Genomic DNA, 22,580 nt, shown 5'->3' with positions numbered 1-22,580 from the left:
ATTTATCGATTCGTTAGTTATAAATTTATTAAATAATAAGCAGTATGAATCCAATATTCAGTAATTATCATCATAAAAATTCATATTAAAAATCTAACTATAATATAATACTTAATATTCTATAAAAAAAAAAGAAGAGGAGGTTGTATTTTAATAAACAATAATTAATAAAGATAATAAAAGGAAGGAAGCTATGACACAAAATGTTTTTATAATTAATAAAATTCATAAAATGCATACATTATTCATTATTTTAATACCGTTACAAAAAAGAATTATTACTATACAAATTAAATATCAAGTGAAATGTAACAACTAGTTTCATTTCATTATACGTTAACATATTCATATATTTTGTATTTGAATATTAAATATATTGTTTATAGAAAAAAATACTTAATTAAAAAGTATAAAATAGATTTGTTTATTTGTATATTTTGGCATAGAATATAAATTGCATATGACATGGAAAAATATAAATTATTTTTAATTATTTCTATGTATAAATTGTAAATATAAACTTTTACTACTAAAAACGCAGAAAAGTGAACAAAGTTTAACAATATATTTATTTAATTTGAATATTTTATTATTTATTTATTTATTTTTATACAAATAACAATACTTTCGTTTCGTTTTTCGTGCTTAACTTTACGTTTTATAAATCGTTTTAAATTGTATTTTTTTCTAAATAGTAGTTTTTAAATGTATATTAGTAAAAATATTATTAGAGTATATGTTTTATCATTAGAAAATATTGCAAGATTTATTCAGTATATTTAGGGCTTTTTAAAGCTGCATTTTAAAAATGTTTATTATTAACTACCATTAGCTAAATAGAAAAGCTTTAGGAAAGTTTTATATTTCGGGGGATTTGGGATATAAGACAACATCATCTACCGGCGACCATTTTTTGGCATAGTTTTGATTACTACTTTAATTTCATCCCTAAGCCATTCTTGCCAATTATCCTGTAAAAGAATTATTTGTTAATTAAAGTTTATTTTTTAGTTTAGTTTTTAATTTGGAAAGCACATATAGGTTTTTTTTATTAAATAAGAAGGATAACTGGAAAATACATTGTAGTTAATATCAAACTAAAGTTTGTTTTGGTAATAGTTGATAAATGTTTGTTCTGGAAATTGATTAAGATTTTAAGAAGATTGAAATTCTTACATTTGGTATTACTAGGGAAACCATAATATGCAAATGACTGTTTTTTATGATGTGTCATATGGACTCATGGATAAGATTTTTACACATTTCAGAAGAATGTAAGAATTTTGGCATAGATTTGTTAGTGCTAAATTTTTACAGGTTTTACCCATTATATTGTATGATTTGATTTTGATAGCATATTAAACTACAACATATAAAATATGTATGTGTAGTTTTCCAATTCATAATCGCTGTTGTATGGTTGTATTATTGATTTGTTTCTGCTTCAAAAAATTTTATTTGAATTTTTTTTATGACACAAAGATTGTGAATGGGACAACTATTTTTAAACATATTTAATTCTTCTAAAAACTTAGTTTTGTTAAATAAAATAACATAAATATTTAAATAAATTAAATTCGATACAATTGCCCTTTCTTGTGAATACAATGAAATGTTGTGTATCCCATGAGTTCCATTTAATTTGCACTAATTGCTAAACAATATCAAAATTAAACATGATTTAAAACAAAAATCTTTTTTGTTACAACAATAACCACATTTCCTCGTTACCCTTCTTTCAAAAAAAAAATTTAATTAATACTTTACTGTTAGAATCAAAAATTTACTGCCACCAAAATAAACAAATTACAAATTATTAAAAGCATGATTACAGCCGCCACCAATTGAAATTGTGTTATAAAGAAAAACCGTCGTTTTCTATAGGTGCTCTGGTGCGTTATGTTTAGTGTTTCAATAAAATTATTTAATATTTAATTTAAATATTAGTAAAACTACTTTAAAAGTTACGAGAGTGTATGTGTGTGTGTGTGTACATTTTATGTTAGACTACATCATAGTGTAAATTACATCATAATTGCTTGCTGTCAGCTTCTTTTGAAATCCATTAGAGTGAAAGTAAACACTTTTCAATTTTAGCACAAAGATACATATATTGTTAATTACAAATGTCACCTTCCTAAGTAAAAGGTGTAAGAATGGCAGGTGCTAATGGTTTAATAGCCATTTTTACAAGGTAACCGTGCTTGAAGAGAAGCAGTGTGTTTGCTTTGTTATTCTGTCGTATGTGTGTTGTGTGTACAATGCATTAAATTTGTTTATATTTGTTATTATTAAAAGGCTTTTAGCACTTTTTAGTTTTTCTTTCTTCTCGTTTAAAATACATAAATGCTCATTTTATTTTGTTTGTTAATAGTCTGTTTAGTTTGCCTTAATCATTGTGTAAATTATCTTGATATTCATCGTATTCATCTTCGTTTTCATTTTGTTCTTCATCTTCCTCTTCTTGTTCATAATCGCTGGCATTGTTACTTTCAGGACCCGTAACATCGGGTAAATAATCTTTATGGACCGGAGTTGAAATAACCGGTTCCTAAATATTATAAAAATCGTTAGAAAAATCTACTGTTAGTACTAGTTAAAAAGCGTTAATATTAATATTTTGTAAAAAAGCATGCACAAATTTTAGCCAAAACCAATTAAAAACATTTTATATATTTTTTTTAATACCAATTTGTTTCTTAATGTTTTTAAGTCATGCTAACCTTAGGTGGTCGCCAACCACAGCCTGGTAATGGTAAACCATCGGATCCCAAGGGACAGGGAGCATCTAATCCCGGTACTCCCTGTTCACCTTTATCACCACGATCACCTTTACGTCCTCTTTTGCCTGGTGGTCCTGGATCACCTCTAGAACCTTTTTCACCTCTAGGACCTTCTTGACCGGGTATACCATCAGTACCCTTTGTTTTTTTTAATTTTATATAACATTTTAGGTAAAGACACACACAGTTATATAACATTTACATTTTCAGTTAGTATAAAGTTTTTTTTTTAAGTTGTAATTATAGAAGAAGGGTGTTTTCAAATATAAAGAGATAAGAAAGAGTGAAAAAGAAAATAAAAACCATTAACATGCAGTATTGTTTATTACAATAAAAAACGTTAAGTTATTAATAATTTGTGTTTGTAATATTCAAACTTAAAACTACTTACCGGTAGACCTGGATCACCACGTTCACCCTTTTGACCAGTTTCTCCCTGAGCTCCCTGTAATAATTATTTATTTAATTAATTTTTACATTTATTATATATTCATTACAACTCACCTTCATGCCATCTAAACCAGGTGGACCCTAAAAGGTGGGGGTAAACAGAAATAAAAAGAAAAAAAATTATAAATAAACAAAAACATAAGCAAATAAAATTATAAATTAATTAAGGTAAATATAATAATATTAATTATTGAAAATAAAATTGAGAATAAATAAAAAATATACAATTTGTTAAACAAAACATAAAAAATAATATTAATGAATAAAAAATCGTGCAATGTTAATTTTATAATCTTCAATTCCCAATATATTATTGCTAACATACATATAAACAACTCTCCCAATTCATATATGAAAAAAACTTGCTTTTTATATTTATTTATCTTTCTGTAAAAAACTCATCACTTTATTGAATAATGCATACACAAAAGTAACTCTTTGTTTTTATTGTTTTTTAATATAATTTTTTTAACTAAGGATGAAAAGACATACTAAATCCTTAATATAAAATAATTTATGAAATGTTTTACATTTAATACTAAAAAAAGAAGAAACATATTCACAATAATATTTTTTCTTTTTTTATAATTGTTCACGTTTGTTTTTGTGTTATTTGACATCTGTTCATTCCTTATTCTGATAAACATTAAAGTTGTAATACTTTAGAGTTAATATTCCATATTTTCTACTCCCTTACATAGCAATTCCATTCATATAATTACAAATTACATTCCATGAGATTTTTCTTTCTTTTTTTTTTAACTTTTTCTTGTATGTAATATATGCATTTATATATATAATTTTTAATATGCTTTGCAGAGCACGTTTTTTAAATTAAAATAATCATTCTCATTTTACTTTGCCATAATAACTTTTGAATAGTTGTAATTATTATTTTTATTGTTGCAAAAAATATATGTATGTATATTTTAAATGAAAATGTTAAAAATCATGATAAAGTACATTTATAATTATATAGTTTATATTTATGTATATATAAGTAAATCTCGAAATATTTTGTTTATATATAGTGGATAGGAAAGAGGGAGGATTTATTTTTTTTAAGTTGAAAATTTTAAACGTTTTTGTTTTATCAAATATTAACAATTATAAATACAATGTACATAGATTTTATTTTAATATTATATTATTTTTGGCAGATAACAATAAATTACACTAGCGATATTAGTTTGATATACTATGGTCTTCATTGAATTTATAAAAAAATCCTTTTAGACGATATATAAATTCCAATTGTTAGCTTTTCTTACTTTAATTTAATAATTGAATATTAGATTTGCTATTGGATTACAATATTAAATTGCAGTTTTAGGAATATATTTTGCAATTCCGTATCATTTTTATATAAATATTATCTTTCGGATTTTAAAATAGTTTCAGTTTTATTTTGAAAATCTATAAATCTTTGTCCTAGAATGGATTTAAAATATTTATAAAGTATTGTGCTCTCGACTAGTGTAATTATATATTTATTCTGCAAATTTCAACTTATTCGACATTATTTTTAAATTTATTATTTTTTAACTATCTTATAAAAATACTTAAAGTATTTAGAAAGAGTGTAAGAGAAAGATAGAGATAGAGTAATTATTTGAAAATATAATTTTGTTATGATCATTAAGTAAATATTAGAGGAAAGCATAAATATGTGTTGTTAAGGAAAAATTCATAGATTTATGTATAGCATATAGAATTTATTAAATTGAAATAGTTTATGTCAATTAAGTAAAGTTCAAGTTTAGATTTAAATTAAAACGTATAGAATTTATTAAGAATTAAATAACTATTTACATAAAAGAAATTGACATGCGGTTCAAAATGTTTGTTAGGGTTTAATAGGGTTAAATTATTTTTTTTTTTCTTTTTTTCCTTCTGCAGTTGTATATAATTTTTAATTGAACAAAATTGACATTTAATATAAGAACTTATTTATTTATTATATTTATTAGGTTTTAGGTTTGTATGTGTAGATAGATAGTCATGTAAATATTTATAAGATATTTAAGAAATAGAGAAAAAATGGAAGGAAACTTTATTTTAATAAATTATTTATATTTATTACAAATTTACAGTTGTGTATATATCGTTTTAAATTTAACTTTATTTTAGATATTTCTTTGACTTTCTTTTGTTTGTTTGTTCCTGTCATTTTTTCTTTATAAATTTCATGTAAATAAACATATTCTAATGAATATTTTTGTTTTTAAAATAATTTTTTGTTTTTCTATTATTATTATTTTAATTATATTTATAGTTTTGTTTGTTGAATTATTTATTTTCATATCTATGTTTATTCAAAGTTTTAAATTAGTTTTTTTTTTAATTTCTATATTTTTTTTTTTTAATTGTGAAACCCATAATTCTGGTTTATTTGTAATTTGTTACACACATTCCATATTTGGTTTTTAAAATAGGTTTATTTATTTACTTTAGTTTATATTAATTTTATTATTATATTTTGTTTTTCTTTTTTAATTCATAAAATTAAAAATTTGTTATATTGTGAATATTATTATCATACACCTATCTAACTAATTATGTATTTATTTGTTTATTTAATCAGCAGTGGTATATATATATTTTTTGTAAACTCCAATTTTTTTGTTGACCTTTTAAATATTTAATTATTAATTTTATTACAAATTATTTACCACTGCTTTTTTGTAATGTTTTATTTTTTGTAGGTTATTGTACATTATTAATTATTTTTGTTATTTTTATTGGTTTTCTTTTGGATTTTTGTTATTTTGAAGCTTTGGCATTTTATTCCTTTTTATTTATTTATAATTATTAAGTCAAAGCCCATGGACGGTACCTAAATCTTGTGTTTTTTCGTTATATTTTCCTTTAAACAATTTTTAATACACAAATAAGTTTTAACAAAGTCTTTACATTTGCCAATTAGTTGTAGCAAGTAAGGTTGTGAGATCTATAATTTTCTGCGTTAAATTTTATAACAAGTAGTTTTGTGTTTTTAATAAGATTGTAGTAATTGTTGTTAGTATTGTTGGGAGTATAAATATCGCCAGACCGCTAGACTATAGACTAGACTATAGACTAGATTATAGACTAGACTATAGACTAGACTATAGACTAGACTATAGACTAGACTATAGACTAGGCTATAGACTAGGCTATAGACTAGACTATAGACTAGACTATAGACTAGACTATAGACTAGACTATAGACTAGACTATAGACTAGACTATAGACTAGACTATAGACTAGACTATAGACTAGACTATAGACTAGACTATAGACTAGACTATAGACTAGACTATAGACTAGACTATAGACTAGACTATAGACTAGACTATAGACTAGACTATAGACTAGACTATAGACTAGACTAGTATAAACTAGACTATAGACAAGTAGGCTATAAGCCTGGGCTATAGACCTTACTATAGACTAGGCTATGAACTAGCCTATAGATTAGGCTATATTCTTAAATAGGTCTATTGTCTACTGTGTTCACCGAAATTTTGTAAGTGAGAAAAATTTCCGAAAATGTCGTGGGGATACCGGCATTTATCGATATCGAAAGGAACTAAAGAACTGAATTTTCGATTCCTGAATCAAATAGAAGTCTTTGGTGCTCTTCGAAACAGTTGTTAGACTTTGTTTTTCTTTTCAATATCTGCTAGACCTGAAATAGTGTGCTAGCTTTTGAAATAGTGTGACGATAAACCTTCATATCTTTTGCGTTTTTTATGAAAGGTTTTCACGCACTTTTTTCTCGAAGCCAATTTTGACCGAAATAAAAATTGAAAATTATGGATTTAAAAAAAGTATCTGACATACATTTTAAAGTTAACGTGATCAAAAAATGTTATTTGTGGGACCAGCAAAAAGTTTTGGCTAGAAAAGTGTGTTTAAGTTTTTTCTGATTCACTCCTTATTGAATTCATTCCTATATTAATTCTATTTTAGAATCATTGTAATATACACCACCCAAACTTTAATTTAAAATTTTTAAATTTTTAATTTAAAATAAATTTTATTGACCAGTGTGTACTATATTGGAACCCTAAATAGACCATTTGCTAAATTATGCAATTAACTTAAAAACACAAATATATAATCTTCGTTATTTTTTCTACTTTCATTACAAATGTGTAACTTTGTGGTTGTGAGGTTTTTATTTTTTCAAAGGGAAAAAAGTAAACTTTTGATTTTAAATCCTTTTTGGTTTCTTTTAATTAATTGATATGATTGGGTTTGTAATTTGAACTTTAAACTTTTGTTGTTTTGTGATAATTATATGTATAAGTAGGGGGAAGTTTAACATACACTCAAAGCTGTTTCATTTAGTATTTATATAGTTATTTGTTCATTTATAAATTACATATTAATTTAACTTAGTTTGTTTTTTTTTTTCTCTAAAAGTGGGTTTGTGTTTGGTTTTCATGTTAAATACAATTTCTGGCATATTTTCAAAATAATGTTGTTAAATGTTTGTAATTTGTTTGTTTCAATTAATGAAAGAAGAAAATGTTATTTATGTGTTTATAATTATATCTATAAAGATGCATTTATGTGTTATGTATTTATAAATTTGTTTTAATTATGAAGTTGCTTCTTTTTTTTTTAATTATTTTTGATGATGATTTTTATGAGGAAATTTTGATTTCGTTTTGAATAATTTTCAGTTTGTTAAGGTTGTTTGCTTTGTTAAATTTTTTAGATTTTTCAAACACTTTGATTTTTAAAGTGTTTTCTCTTTGCAATTTTTAGCGTTAAGTGCTAGTGTAAAGTTTGTATTTAAAGGGTTAATATTTGTTTGACTTGTTTGTTTTTAATTTAATTATTATTTTCTTGTATTATTAGGATTAGTAGTTGCCCCACACCTGTTAGAAGAAAGAGAGAGAGAGAAAAATAACAAAATATATTTTACGATATTAGTTACAACTTAATTTAAATTAGCTAGTGTGAAGTTAGATACAACAAAAATTTTGAAAGTTATTGTTTTTGTTTAATTTGCCAAAGCCATGGAATTTTATAAAATTTATTTGCTTACCGGTAAACCAGCTTTGCCGGAAGGACCCATTGGTCCGGAATCACCACGCATACCCATAGGACCCTAAGATAATGAAAAGTTATATTAGCTATATTATTATAATTAAGAAGTATTTAATAAAATAAAATTTTCCGCATTCAAAATTGCTTTCATGTTTCGACCTAGTTATATTTTATTAAATTTCAAATACTTTCTATTTATTTTATTTTTCTTAAAAAATACATTATAAATATAAAGAAGGATTTTTAAACTTACCGGTAAACCCATAGGTCCTTGATCACCTTTTTGTCCCTTCTCGCCCGGATCTCCCTTACGGCCATCTAAACCTCTTTCACCTGTCTGGCCAGGATGACCGGGAGGACCCATAGGACCTGGAGGTCCAGGAGGACCATACAACTAAAATTAAAAAGAAAATGCATTAAAAAAACTTCACTATATCTTATCATTTCTTAATTTACTTACATATTCAATGGTGGGCATATGTGGAGCATCTGACATACCATCCTGATCTTGACGTCTACGCATTTTTCTGTACTTCTAGTGAAAGGACTAATCAAAAAACTATCTAAATAAAAAATAATAATTAAATACTCACTGAGTCACCTCGATCTCCTTTATCGCCTTTAACGCCAGGATAACCAGGGGGTCCAGGTAAACCAGGAGGACCCATTAGACCAGGAGGCCCAATATCACCTCTGTCACCTTTTTCACCGGGTGGTCCTTGATAGCCGGGCAAACCAGGTGGACCTTCTATGCCAGGCTCACCTGGTAAACCATCTAAACCACGGGGACCTAAAGAGCCAGGTTCGCCGGGTTCACCAGCTTCACCCTTCGCACCATCTCTGCCATCGCGACCATCCTTGCCAGGGTTGCCAGGTGGACCTGGAGGTCCCCTTAACAATGTTACCGGTGGATCATCATAATCTTCATCTTTGGCACCGCCTGGTCCAAATATCTTGATATATTTATAGAATGAAAAAGGGGGTTTGATTAATTTTAATTTAATTTTGTGAATGTTTTCTACTCTCTTCACCCTCTCTTACACTCTCTCTTTATTCTGTAAATATTGTATTTTGTAGAATCTTTAGCCCAAGGGGCAAAATTTTTTTCCTTTAAATACTAACATTGCTGTGCATTATTTTGCATTTTTGTTGCTATTAGGACTGGTAAAAGTGTTTGTTTGTGGCAAGATTTTGTTGTTTTTGATATGTTGCTTTTTTCTTTCAATCTTTTATTAAGGGTGTGAGAATAGGTGTTTTAAAACATAAAAGTGCTTTTATCCTTTTACCACTGCAAAAATAGGTGAGTTAGTAGTGTGCAAGTTTGTGTGAGTTTTTTTATATTTACTACTAATACAAAGTGTAAAAAACAAACCTCAAAAAAAGGAAGTTTTTTTCATACCATGTAATTTTTCTTACAATCTCTTAGCAATTTACCCACTTACATGTTGTGGGTATAAGTGTGAGTTGCATATTTTAAGTGTTGGTAATTGTGGTTTGTGTTACATACTTGTCTTTTTTTTCTTTACCATAACTATGCTAGTTACGGCAATTTTACACTTTAAATTGTTGTCTTTTATCAGTGATGCGAAATGAAATTACAAATTGTACCTGTACAATTTGATAGTCGGAGTTTTGAGAGTTTATTTTAATTTCTAGAAGCTGTAAAATGTTAAATTAACCCCTATTCCATATCCTCACATCAGGTATATTCAAAACGTAGTTTAATTTTAATTTGTTTATAGTTCTTTTCAAATCTGAATTGTACCAGTAAATGTTTAATTGTACCAATTAATTTTATGCCATCATCCTAGCATAACGTGTATTGTTTCAGCTCTTTTTTGCAAATGTTTAACTACTTTGTTGTTCCTTGTGTGGGCTTATAAGCGTATGAGTGTATCTTTGATAAAGGATATTTTGGTGTTATGTCGACATACCTCAAATATTAACTAGTTAATTAAACTATATTAAAATTACGAAAAATATTACTTTTGTGTTTATTTTCTTCTTAAAACATTAAGTGTTTTCTTTGTATTAAAATAATAAAGTATTAGTTTACTACACTGAAAATAATCCATGCGCAATATATAAGAAAAATATCGTAGATTGTACGAATGTTGCGTTGTTTTGCACAACGAAATATTTTAGTATAATTTTAAAAAGTAAATCTATCTAAGTATCCATCTATATATCTATCTATCTATCTATCTATCTATATATATATATATATATATATATATATATATATATATATATATATATATATATATATATATATATATATATATACATATATATATATATATATATATATATATATATATATATATATATATATATACAGTGGACGTCCACTAGTACGAATTATATAGTGTCAGGCCCTTTCGTAATACCGAAAAATTCGTATTATTGAACAACACATTTTGTATGTTTAAATTCAAATAATACACATAAAATATTGGATTTTATTTATTTTTGTTTTATTTTTCATGAAAAATTACATAACGGAACAAAATATAATAAATGTGTATTATTTTAAATAAATTTCTTGTACATAAACAGGCATAAAAGGGACATATTTACGTATATGAATTGTTAATTTTGAAAGTATCGTGAGTCCAATGGTTGAAATGAGATATATGTAGAAGGTATTAAATTTTAATGTTTTTAAAAAGATGTGTGCCAAAGACAATTTGCAATTTACATATGTGTTCTAAAATGTATTAAAATGTTCAGATTACATAAAACATTTATTAGAAACTTGAATGGAATATACCACAATTCTCTAATTTATAATTTTCTCTTAAAAATTAGAATAGTTATCCTTAAACCCATTGTTTGGAATGTGGAGTCACACTACTTTCAAAATTAACAGTTCATACATACATATGTATATAAATATCATTTTACTTATTAAAAAATCCATCATTTAACATCGATGTTTATTACATTGTAAAATGATTCTTACGGCTTTTTCAATAACAGCGCTTTTGAGGCTTCAATATTGTTCTCAGCAGAGTTATTGTCGGGAACTAATAAAATACTTTCCTCATTGGCGTTATCATCCAATTTAATTTCTTCTCTTGGGTGATCAAAATTCCAATAAAATAAATTAATAACACTAAATAATTGTTGATTTGTAAATATACATGCCGTAAATTGTGTGTATAGGATTTTTAAAAATACAAAACACTTGTATTAAATACAAAAAAACTTCAAAATTACTGAGCTTAAGGTGAATGATACCGAAATAATAAAATAAAAACATAATAAAAACTTCATTCATACGTAAATAAAACCAAAATTCCCATAAAAAATGCGTTATTCGTACTATCGAACAGAAAAATTGTGACTTTATTCGTACTATAGAGTAGACAATGCAACAATTTTGCCATTCGTATTATTGGATATTCGTAATAAAGAGTGTACGTACTATTGGACGTCCACTGTATATATATATATATATATATATATACATATATATATATATATATATATATCTATTTACCTACCTATCTATCGTAGATATTATATAAGGAAGTATCTATCTATTTATCTACCTGGTATTACGAAGGAAGTAGTTACGATTTTTTAAATATTTTGTTGTAGTCTTAGTCGTGTCTCTGTCGCCGTTTATTTGATGTCTGTCACATTCCCCAGGTTGCAGATTTTATTTCAGAATCGGAATAAATTTCTTTATTCAATTTTAATATCTATGAAAAACTCATTTATTAAAGCCAAATTTAGGGTTTATTTTTATGTAAATATTTCCAGATTTCTGCTGAAATACTTTTATTCAAACTTTTATCTCAAACTCTTGTACTCTCATTTTAACAGGACATCAGAAAAAACTAATATTTTCCTATACATAGAGAAAATTTTAAATACATACATATGTATACTTAAAGTCCCCAAAAAGTATGCCAATTATGTTGATGTACTTAAAATGCTAACACAAACGAAAATTTCTACCTCCTCCCCATATTAACAAGCATCCTGAATCGTTTAACCTTTAGCAGTAGGAGGTACATACAAACTAATCCTTAGATTTTGTTTACATCTATTCCCCGTACTAGGATAATAAGAACACGACAACTAAAACTGAACTTTAAACTTTTCAACAATGTCTTGTTCATGTCTTCGAAAACTTTTTTGGACACTTTCATGCTGTTAGATTTCGACAAAGTAAAACAAAAAGTTCAAAAATGAAATTGGTAGCAGGAGAAAAAAAAAGATAAATAAAAAATAGTTTAAACATATTGTATGAATTTTAAATGTCTAGATATTGCTCTAAATAAATAATATTGAATGCAGTTTTAACCAATGAGTGGTACCCAACTGTTTTAAAGGATTATCTATTTTTGGCAATACTTTTCTACAAATAACAATTAGATTCTATATTTATGGAATATTTTTTACCAGTTTCTGTAATTTTTGTAATCTATCCGCACACAAGAAGTACGTTATAGCAGAATTAATTATCCAGAAGTAAGGTCTGAGAACACACATACCAAACTGCAGGGTAGTGGTAGTCGAAGTGTTAGAGTGTTAGTTGTATTGTAGTGGTAGAAGTGGTAGTCAAAAAGTATAGAAAAAAAGTTTTAAAAAAAACTTTTTGAATAACCATAAAGTGTTGAACAACAAACACATATTCTAGGGGTTTTCTTTCTTCTATCATTTTTTTGTAAATTTGAAAGACTATTAAGAAAATGACTAAATATAATAATACTAAAAAATAAGCACAAGAGAAACAACAGCTACAACACAACATACACACATACTTACAAGAAAAAAGGACTCTTACTCTCATTTGATTTTGAATAATAAGAAATATACAACAAAGAAAGGATACATGCTGACAGCAACAAGGATAAAAAGTTTTCTTTAGTTTTACTCGGTGTTGTTTTTTTTTGTTGCTTTGCTCATCATCTTTTGAGTCAAACAAATTTGCTGTTAAAATTATTAAAATAAAACAACTATAGCAACAACAGCAACATTAAACAATAATGTTGCTGCAGCAGCACATAAGAAACAAATAAGAGTAAAATGAAAAATAAACGCAAGAAAAGTGAAAGAAAAAATTGTAATAAAAAGTATTTATGTTAAAAATACAAATACAATATGGTACTTTTGCTAGCAAATACACATACATACATGGTTGCATAAATGTTACCATAGCAAAAGTATGGTATTTTATACCACAAGGACACAATAAGATATAAAAGCTAAAATATTAAGAAAAAAAAAAAAACAAGAACAAGTAGCAACAAAACATAAGCAATTTCCTGTGGCATGGTAGAAATTGTGAACAAGAGCAAAAGAAATTTAAAAATGAACCAAGGAAACTTAAAAGATGTGATGATGTGTTCACATACATACATACATATATACATACATATGAGTTCACAGCATAACTGCATGTATATCAAAAAATACATTAAAATTCTTCGAAATAAACGCATTTTCATTTATATATGTATATATAGATGAATTTGTGTATCAGAATGTATTACATATCATATTGTCTTATATAACAATCCTTTATATTTTTACACACACACACTCTCTGTTGTTGTATTGTATTTTAAGGACTCCTTTTGCTGCTGGTTTAAAAACCATTAGTTATAACTAAATGTGGCTATATGTATATGAATATGTTTGCTGAAATGCATATTTGTTATGGCTCGCTGAAGAAAAAAAATTGTTAAAAGGAACAAGTCGTAATAAAAAACAAAGAAATAACCAGCTATGTAGAACATTAATATAAATATGAATGTTTTCTATATAAAACAAATACATACAAATATAGTTAAACTTTAAACAACAAATGCCACATAGAAACATTTGGTTTCTCTTAATTTTATGAGGGCCTAAGTAAAAATCTTTTTAGTATTTTTTTTTTAAAACTATGATCAAAACTCAATTTTTAATGTAGAAAAATAAGAGTATAAAAACTATGATTATCTAAAAGATCAAATTTTAGTATTTTTAATACTTTTGGAATGGTCTTCGGAAAATGTGTGAATGTATGTGTTTTAGTTTAAATAAATAGGAAGAGATAGACAATGTTTAGATGAAAGTTAGTTTATAAGTTAATGTAGACTAAGCTCTCTATTAAACACCATTTGTAATCAAAAATAGTTGACATCATTGCCTCTCTCTTTAGAAGAAAGTGAAATTTTCTTAAGAAATCATCAAAGAATTTTTCTTTTGTATATATTGAAAGAATTTTTATTGAAATTAATTTCCTTTTTAAAAAATAAGTCAAATTTACCATAACAAATTATTTATTATTATGCTTCGCTACCATAATCGTTATTAAAGAAAATAAACATAACCCATAGTGTTATAAGACTGAGGGATCTTTACGAACCCCTTTATAGGTTCAATATTATAAATATATTAAAAAGTACTATGCCCCTTTAATTGATTTTCATTTAATCAGGATCCTATATCTGATTTGATGTATCTAGGTTAATATTGCAGAAAATCAAAATGTACCATTTGATTGACGAAAAAGTACCAGAAAGTCTCCTTTTATTGACTTTCATTCAACTAGGATGCTGCGTGTTTAATTTTAAGTTTCTAAGTTCAATATTATAGAAAATTCAAAGCTGAAAAGTCCTCTTTAATAGATAGAAAGATAGATAGATAGATAGATAGATAGATAGATAGATAGATAGATAGATAGATAGATAGATAGATAGATAGATAGATAGATAGATAGATAGATAGATAGATAGATAGATAGATAGATAGATAGATAGATAGATAATAGATAGATAGATAGATAGATAGATAGATAGATAGATAGATAGATAGATAGATAGATAGATAGATAGATAGATAGATAGATAGATAGATAGATAGATAGATAGATAGATAGATAGATAGATAGATAGATAGATAGATAGATAGATAGATAGATAGATAGATAGATAGATAGATAGATAGATAGATAGATAGATAGATAGATAGATAGATAGATAGATAGATAGATAGATAGATAGATAGATAGATAGATAGATAGATAGATAGATAGATAGATAGATAGATAGATAGATAGATAGATAAATAGATAGATAGATAGATAGATAGATAGATAGATAGATAGATAGATAGATAGATAGATAGATAGATAGATAGATAGATAGATTGAAGTAATTGTAATTGAAACATTACCAATTACAATTAGTTGTAATTGTAATTGATGAATTTCCAATTACAATTACTTGTAATTGTGAATTTTGTTGAATTGAACTTGAATTACAATTACAAATAATTGTAATTGGTTATTGATCAGTTATACATTGCAAGTAAATGTAATGGGAAAACTTCAATTACAATTAATTGTAATTCGTTATTGTTCAATTACTCATTACAAGTAATTGTAATTGACCTTGTAATTAATTACTTTGTGTAATCATTATCCCCCATGCCTGATAGATAGTCAGGATACTACATGTTAATATTTACATTTCTAAGTTCAATATTACAGAATACTCAAATAGTACCTGTTGAAGAACGAAAAAGTTCCAAAAATACCTTCCTATGGACTTTCATTTACTCAAGTTCAATAATTTTGTGTTCCTTAGTATGGAGTTCCAAATAACACCACCGTTACACTATATTTATTGTTACTAAGTCCAGCAATTCTTTGAAATTTTTTCAAAATTGGCTCAATGAGTTTGAATAAAATCACATTACATGTTTTAACCCACTTTTCCCTATTGAAGTAAAAAATATTTTAAAAAGATGCAGTATCATAGTAGAAGTCCATCATTAAGAAAAACAGTACTAAATCTAAGTACAATTTTCACCCCTTAAACGTCCGAATATGCAAAAAATACTAAATTCGTATTTATTACAAAAATACAGTTTTTTACCCGTTTCCTCCCTAAAAGGTCCAAATTATAAAAAGGTATCAGGTGAATAACGATAAGTTTTAAATTTTTGCTGTATTTAGTTTAGGAGGTATGTGGACCAATCTCCTGCTTTATATAGTAGTCAATTTTCTCTTTTTTCTCAAATGGTGTAGTTTTCTCACAGCACTAAAATCTTTAGTATAGTTACATTTTTTATTTTACTAAAAACACAAAAAAGCCCAAAGGATTTTGTTTTTTGTTGTTTTCCAGGCAGTCCATGAAATGAAGTTTCAGTTGTTTATTATAGTACGAGTAAATTTCAGCGTTTGTTTTAACTTAACCAGCGTTTACTAACCAGGGAATTCTTTGTTTACAATTATCTCGATAAAATGTTTTGTTTTCCGCACTTTTTTTTAAATTACGTTACAAAAAAGGAAAAACAAAAAATGTTTGCTTTAATTTCACTTTTTTTCGGAAAATATTGCCGGCTTTTTACTGGGTGAAAAATTTAAATGATTTAAAATACTTTCTAAACAACTAAAGACTTGATGGTAGAAAATTATTTTATATAAAAAATAAGTTTAAATGCTTTTACAAAATTAGTTTTCATTTGGGGGTTTCTTTATTTTTTAACCACAATTTTATTTGCTCCCTAATGGTTTCCTTAAGTAATTAAGATTAGACAATTGTTATTTATTATTCTTTAATGCTTTTGTCAAATTGTATACAATAAACATAAGAAGGGATAGTTAGTTCGTTATTTTTACTCAAAATGAGCAAAATTTATATTATTTTCTAAGATAAATGCCTGGATAATATTAACAAGTCCTTGTTTGGCGTCTTATTATTGTATTATAAGATTAAAGATTAAAAGAGGACAATAAAAATAGAAAGCAATACAATATAAATAATTCAATTTAGAAGATATAAATACATACCAAAGAAAATAAATATGAATCATAAAATCTTAATTGTATTACAAAAAATGTTTGTTAAAAATAAAATACATATCTCAAAAAAAATATATTGACATTAAGGCGTATGAATAATAAATAGTTATTGTTGCTTATACGTTATTTATATATATTATGGCGATCTTTTTGTTGTTTGCTTAAAATTCATTAAGTTTTTATTATTTTTTTGTGTTATTGATTGCAATTTTTATCTTTATTCTTGTTCAAAAGAATACATATTCACTTAATTAAAAGTTTCTTCCTAGAACTATAAAAAATCGTCTATCATTCTAATCTCTTGTTAAAATAACCACAAAAACGACTAAAACTTTTTTATATAAATTTTCACATCTCTTGTTTAAACTAAAACCATTTTAACTGCTCTGTCACTAGGGTGGTCGCAAAAAGAAAGAAAATTCTATTTTCAGTGAGAAAAAAGTTTCAGCAAAAATTTTTCTAAGGCTTAAAAAAATGCTTTAACTTTTTTCCTTGAAAAAAAAAAATTACTGTTTTAGACATTTGAAAAAAAAAAAACAGATTGACTGTCACAAAGGTTATTTTTTCCCTCCTTTTGTTAGAAAGGAAATAGGCAATTATTTTATTGTAGTTTTTTTCTAAAGGTCGAAACTAGTTTAACTATAAACTATTTTTAAGGCTTTTTGTGTTTTCAGCCATTTTTATAGAGGAATCGTTAGTGTACTCAATAAAATTTCTTTACTTTGAAAATTCTTGAAAAATGTATATAATTTTTTAAAAATTGAGTCGAAGTACCTGTTATCTCTAAGTCTATATACAGATATAAAAACCAATCAGGTAGTGACCTGATTTGTGGCTGTAAAGTGACTGAATCTGAAATGATATAAAGTGCCCAGCTACAACAAGTTGAATATTCAGTCGCTACCATGACAATTCGCTTCTTAACGACCCGAGTTCACATGTATGAACTAAGAGCCATATTCGGGGGTATGGTTATATGGGGGCTATACGAAATAATGGACCGATTTTAACCATTTCAACCATTAGGTTTCGTCCTTAGGTCAAAAGAAGAGTATGTGCCCAATTTCATAAAATTATCTTGAAAATTGCGACCTGTAGTGTGCGCACAAGGTTTACATGGACACATAGGCGGAATGAGGGACGGACGGATGGATAGACGTACGTGGGTAAATCGACTCAGAGAGTGATACTGGTGATTGTAGGACCAATATTTTTGGGTGTTACAAACATAAGCACAGACGCATATAATAAGTAATATTTTGTATAGAAAAATTGTCTCTTAAGTACTATGAAAGTTTTTTTTCTTTGAAAAAGTAAAATTTTCTATAGAAATGTTTTTAAGAAATGAATATAATTTTTATAGAAAATTTATTTTTTTATTTTATTGTGTTCAATTATTAGAATTTTCTAAAAATCTTAAGAAAAATTTAAACAATTTTATAAAAAATACATACATATGTCACCATTTACAATGCATGTACTTTGAAATAGTATAAATTCTATTTTATCTTATGTATTACTATATTTTAATTTCAGGTCTTTTTTGTCATTTATGACAAAAATATGGAAGATTTTGTTTTACATTTAATAAGCATAAAGTTACACAGCAACATTAATAGGCAACAGAGATCAATCTTAAAAGGACTTTAAAATAATAATACAAAAAAATAAATTTTAAATGTCTTTAGTTTAGTTTTATCACTAATCAAAGTCATGATGACAAGCACAAATTAACAACAAATCTAGAAAACTAATAAAAAACATCATACTTTTATTCATATTATGTCAGTTGTCTAGTTCTATAAAAATGGATTTGTTTTGTAAACACTTTTTCAGACTGACTCCTTAAAATCACATATAAAATTAGAAAATCACAATCACATGTTGTTCAGTTGTTGTTGATTTGCTATTGTATGTGTCTGTCTGTAATACACATATGACACATTAAATGTAAATTACATGAAATAAAATTTAATGTGCTTATATCCCAACAGTTTTATAAGGAGTCAGTATTTTTTAAAAATATCTATCTAATTGGTTGACTATATAGTTTGTTCTCTCCTAGTAATCTGGTTAGAAAACAATTGTCACTTTAAATCTATTTCTAAAACCGCCTTTTTAGACAGTATATATTTAACCGACGAGTATCAGTCTGATGACTGCTAAAATCACAAGATCCACAAACTGCAGGCCTACTTTATTAAGTCAATATACGAGTGTGAGCATACGTAAGTAATCTGAGCCTAAGTGAAAGTTTCAGTTGATATGCGTATCACTTTCTCTCTTACTCGTAACGTTGGGGTGTTATTTGCCCTGCTTGGGTGTTTGTATATTCATATATAAATATTTAAGAGGTTTGTTGTGGCGGTGTATGTTTCTGTGTACATAAATACATAAATATGTGTGTGTAGTTATGTGTATTAACATAATGTGCGTAAATAAATGTTTATTAAATTCAAATGTTAGTAAAATGTGAAAAAGAACTGTTTTCAAAGTAGTTAAGTGGTGGGCGGTATGGTGTTGAGAGAAATAGCTATTTAACTTAAGCTTTCCTAAGAGGAAAGTTATGCTTTAGAAAATGAACAAAAAAATCTGTGAAATCTCTTTTAAATTACCTTAGAAGAATATAAAATGGAAACACATATTTAACAACAATCATACAAAGGTACAATTTATTCATTTGAGTATATATTTTTTTCTCTTTACGCAAATTACTGCTTTCATTTTTATTCCATCAGGTATTGAAATAAAACATTTACTCGTAATAACACACATGTCCTGGCACAACAGGAAACCAATTTACATATAGGTTTTTACATGTATATGTAGTTCACAGCATGGATGTGTGTATGTGTGCATTTAATTTAAAAATCTATTTTCTATGTATATATACATATATGTATATATAAATATATATATTTTCTAAACAGGCCTTCTTTCGTTTTTCATTTAAATTGTATATCTGTTACTTTAACGAACTGCATGGCTAAAATAAACCACAAATACTTGGTATTATTTTTGGGTTATATAGTTTATTTTTAGGGTAAACTTGTTTTAAGAGAAATTTATGAAAATCCTTTAAAATAGTTATTACTTTTTTTTGTGTTCTTGATTTATAGGTTTTAAAGTTCAATTTAAATAGAAGTAATCCTGTTTAAGTAATAGTGCTTTTTAACAAGGCTTAAGGAAATTTCATTAAGAACTAAATTAAATTATTGAGAATATCTGTAAAAAAAAAACATTAATATTTGGTTTAGACTACACTATAGACTAGACTATAATCTAGACTATATACTTGACTATAGACTAGACTATAGACTAGACTATAGACTAGACTATAGACTAGACTATAGACTAGACTATAGACTAGACTATAGACTAGACTATAGACTAGACTATAGACTAGACTATAGACTAGACTATAGACTAGACTATAGACTAGACTATAGACTAGACTATAGACTAGACTATAGACTAGACTAGATAGACTATAGACTAGACTATAGACTAGACTATAGACTAGACTATAGACTAGACTATAGACTAGACTATAGACTAGACTATAGACTAGACTATAGACTAGACTATAGACTAGACTATAGACTAGACTATAGACTAGACTATAGACTAGACTAGACTAGACTATAGACTAGACTATAGACTAGACTATAGACTAGACTATAGACTAGACTATAGACTACTAGACTAGACTAGACTATAGACTAGACTATAGACTAGACTATAGACTAGACTATAGACTAGACTATAGACTAGACTATAGACTAGACTATAGACTAGACTATAGACTAGACTATAGACTAGACTATAGACTAGACTATAGACTAGACTATAGACTAGACTATAGACTAGACTATAGACTAGACTATAGACTAGACTATAGACTAGACTATAGACTAGACTATAGACCAGACTATAGACTAGACTATAGACTGACTATAGACTAGACTATAGACTAGACTATAGACTAGACTATAGACTAGACTATAGACTAGACTATAGACTAGACTATAGACTAGACTATAGACTAGACTATAGACTAGACTATAGACTAGACTATAGACTAGACTATAGACTAGACTATAGACTAGACTATAGACTAGACTATAGACTAGACTATAGACTAGACTATAGACTAGACTATAGACTAGACTATAGACTATACTATAGACTAGACTATAGACTAGACTATAGACTAGACTATAGACTAGACTATAGACTAGACTATAGACTAGACTATAGACTAGACTATAGACTAGACTATAGACTAGACTATAGACTAGACTATAGACTAGACTATAGACTAGACTATAGACTAGACTATAGACTAGACTATAGACTAGACTAGACTATAGACTAGACTATAGACTAGACTATAGACTAGACTATAGACTAGACTATAGACTAGACTATAGACTAGACTATAGACTAGACTATAGACTAGACTATAGACTAGACTATAGACTAGACTATAGACTAGACTATAGACTAGACTATAGACTAGACTATAGACTAGACTATAGACTAGACTATAGACTAGACTATAGACTAGACTATAGACTAGACTATAGACTAGACTATAGACTAGACTATAGACTAGACTATAGACTAGACTATAGACTAGACTATAGACTAGACTATAGACTAGACTATAGACTAGACTATAGACTAGACTATAGACTAGACTATAGACTAGACTATAGACTAGACTATAGACTAGACTATAGACTAGACTATAGACTAGACTATAGACTAGACTATAGACTAGACTATAGACTAGACTATAGACTAGACTATAGACTAGACTATAGACTAGACTATAGACTAGACTAGACTAGACTATAGACTAGACTATAGACTAGACTATAGACTAGACTATAGACTAGACTATAGACTAGACTATAGACTAGACTATAGACTAGACTATAGACTAGACTATAGACAGAAAGTTTCTTTTTAATTGCGTGAAAATAGTCTCTATTAAATTTCTCATTATTTTTTATTATTTTATTGATTTTCTTTAATTTAATTTAAAAACTTCTTTTGTAGACAAAGAAAACCATAACCTTTCTTTGGTAAATCAAACAAAGGACCCTAAATAAAAATGAGACTTATTGAAACATAAAAATAATAACAACAACACGCAAACTAACGCCCAGTTATAAAGACAAAAAAAAGAAGAAATAAAAATAGCAACAACATTAAAGAACCCATAAACAAAATATAAATAATAAAAAATAAATAGAAAACGATAGGAAAAAACCCTTGTTTCAAGTGTTTATTTATTTTTTGACAATAGCCAAAAGGGACAAGACACCCCAATGCACCTTTGGGTCAATAAAAATTAGAACAATATTCTCAAGCTGCAGACAGACCAAAACAGATACAACATTGATTACAAAAAGATAAAAGGACTAAAATGTTATACTATGTTGTTAAACAACAGGAAACTAAGGACACGTTTGTGTACTTT

General features: G+C 26.6%; 1 protein-coding gene across 1 annotated transcript in view; it reads right to left on the bottom strand.

Annotated features, from left to right (window-relative positions):
• Nucleotides 1–1,472: 1,472 nt before the first annotated feature.
• The window catches only part of LOC119609036 (collagen alpha chain CG42342), a gene marked incomplete at its 5' end in the record, with an annotated part of 67,368 nt that continues 46,260 nt past the window's right edge, over nucleotides 1,473–22,580 (bottom strand). The window contains 8 exons of the mRNA XM_037963712.1: nucleotides 1,473–2,551; nucleotides 2,724–2,921; nucleotides 3,175–3,228; nucleotides 3,288–3,314; nucleotides 8,276–8,338; nucleotides 8,531–8,671; nucleotides 8,738–8,812; nucleotides 8,871–9,230. Of these exons, the coding sequence (XP_037819640.1) occupies nucleotides 2,390–2,551; nucleotides 2,724–2,921; nucleotides 3,175–3,228; nucleotides 3,288–3,314; nucleotides 8,276–8,338; nucleotides 8,531–8,671; nucleotides 8,738–8,812; nucleotides 8,871–9,230 (1,080 nt within the window). The remainder of the gene's footprint in view (nucleotides 2,552–2,723; nucleotides 2,922–3,174; nucleotides 3,229–3,287; nucleotides 3,315–8,275; nucleotides 8,339–8,530; nucleotides 8,672–8,737; nucleotides 8,813–8,870; nucleotides 9,231–22,580) is intronic.

Source organism: Lucilia sericata, unplaced genomic scaffold, assembly GCF_015586225.1.
Source record: "Lucilia sericata isolate MDLA Ls3-8-SP2 unplaced genomic scaffold, ASM1558622v1 Contig000917F_arrow, whole genome shotgun sequence".
NCBI classification, from domain to species: Eukaryota; Metazoa; Arthropoda; class Insecta; order Diptera; family Calliphoridae; genus Lucilia; species Lucilia sericata.
The sequence above is the reverse complement of the archived record's forward strand: the minus strand, read 5'-3'. Positions and strand labels throughout refer to the sequence as shown.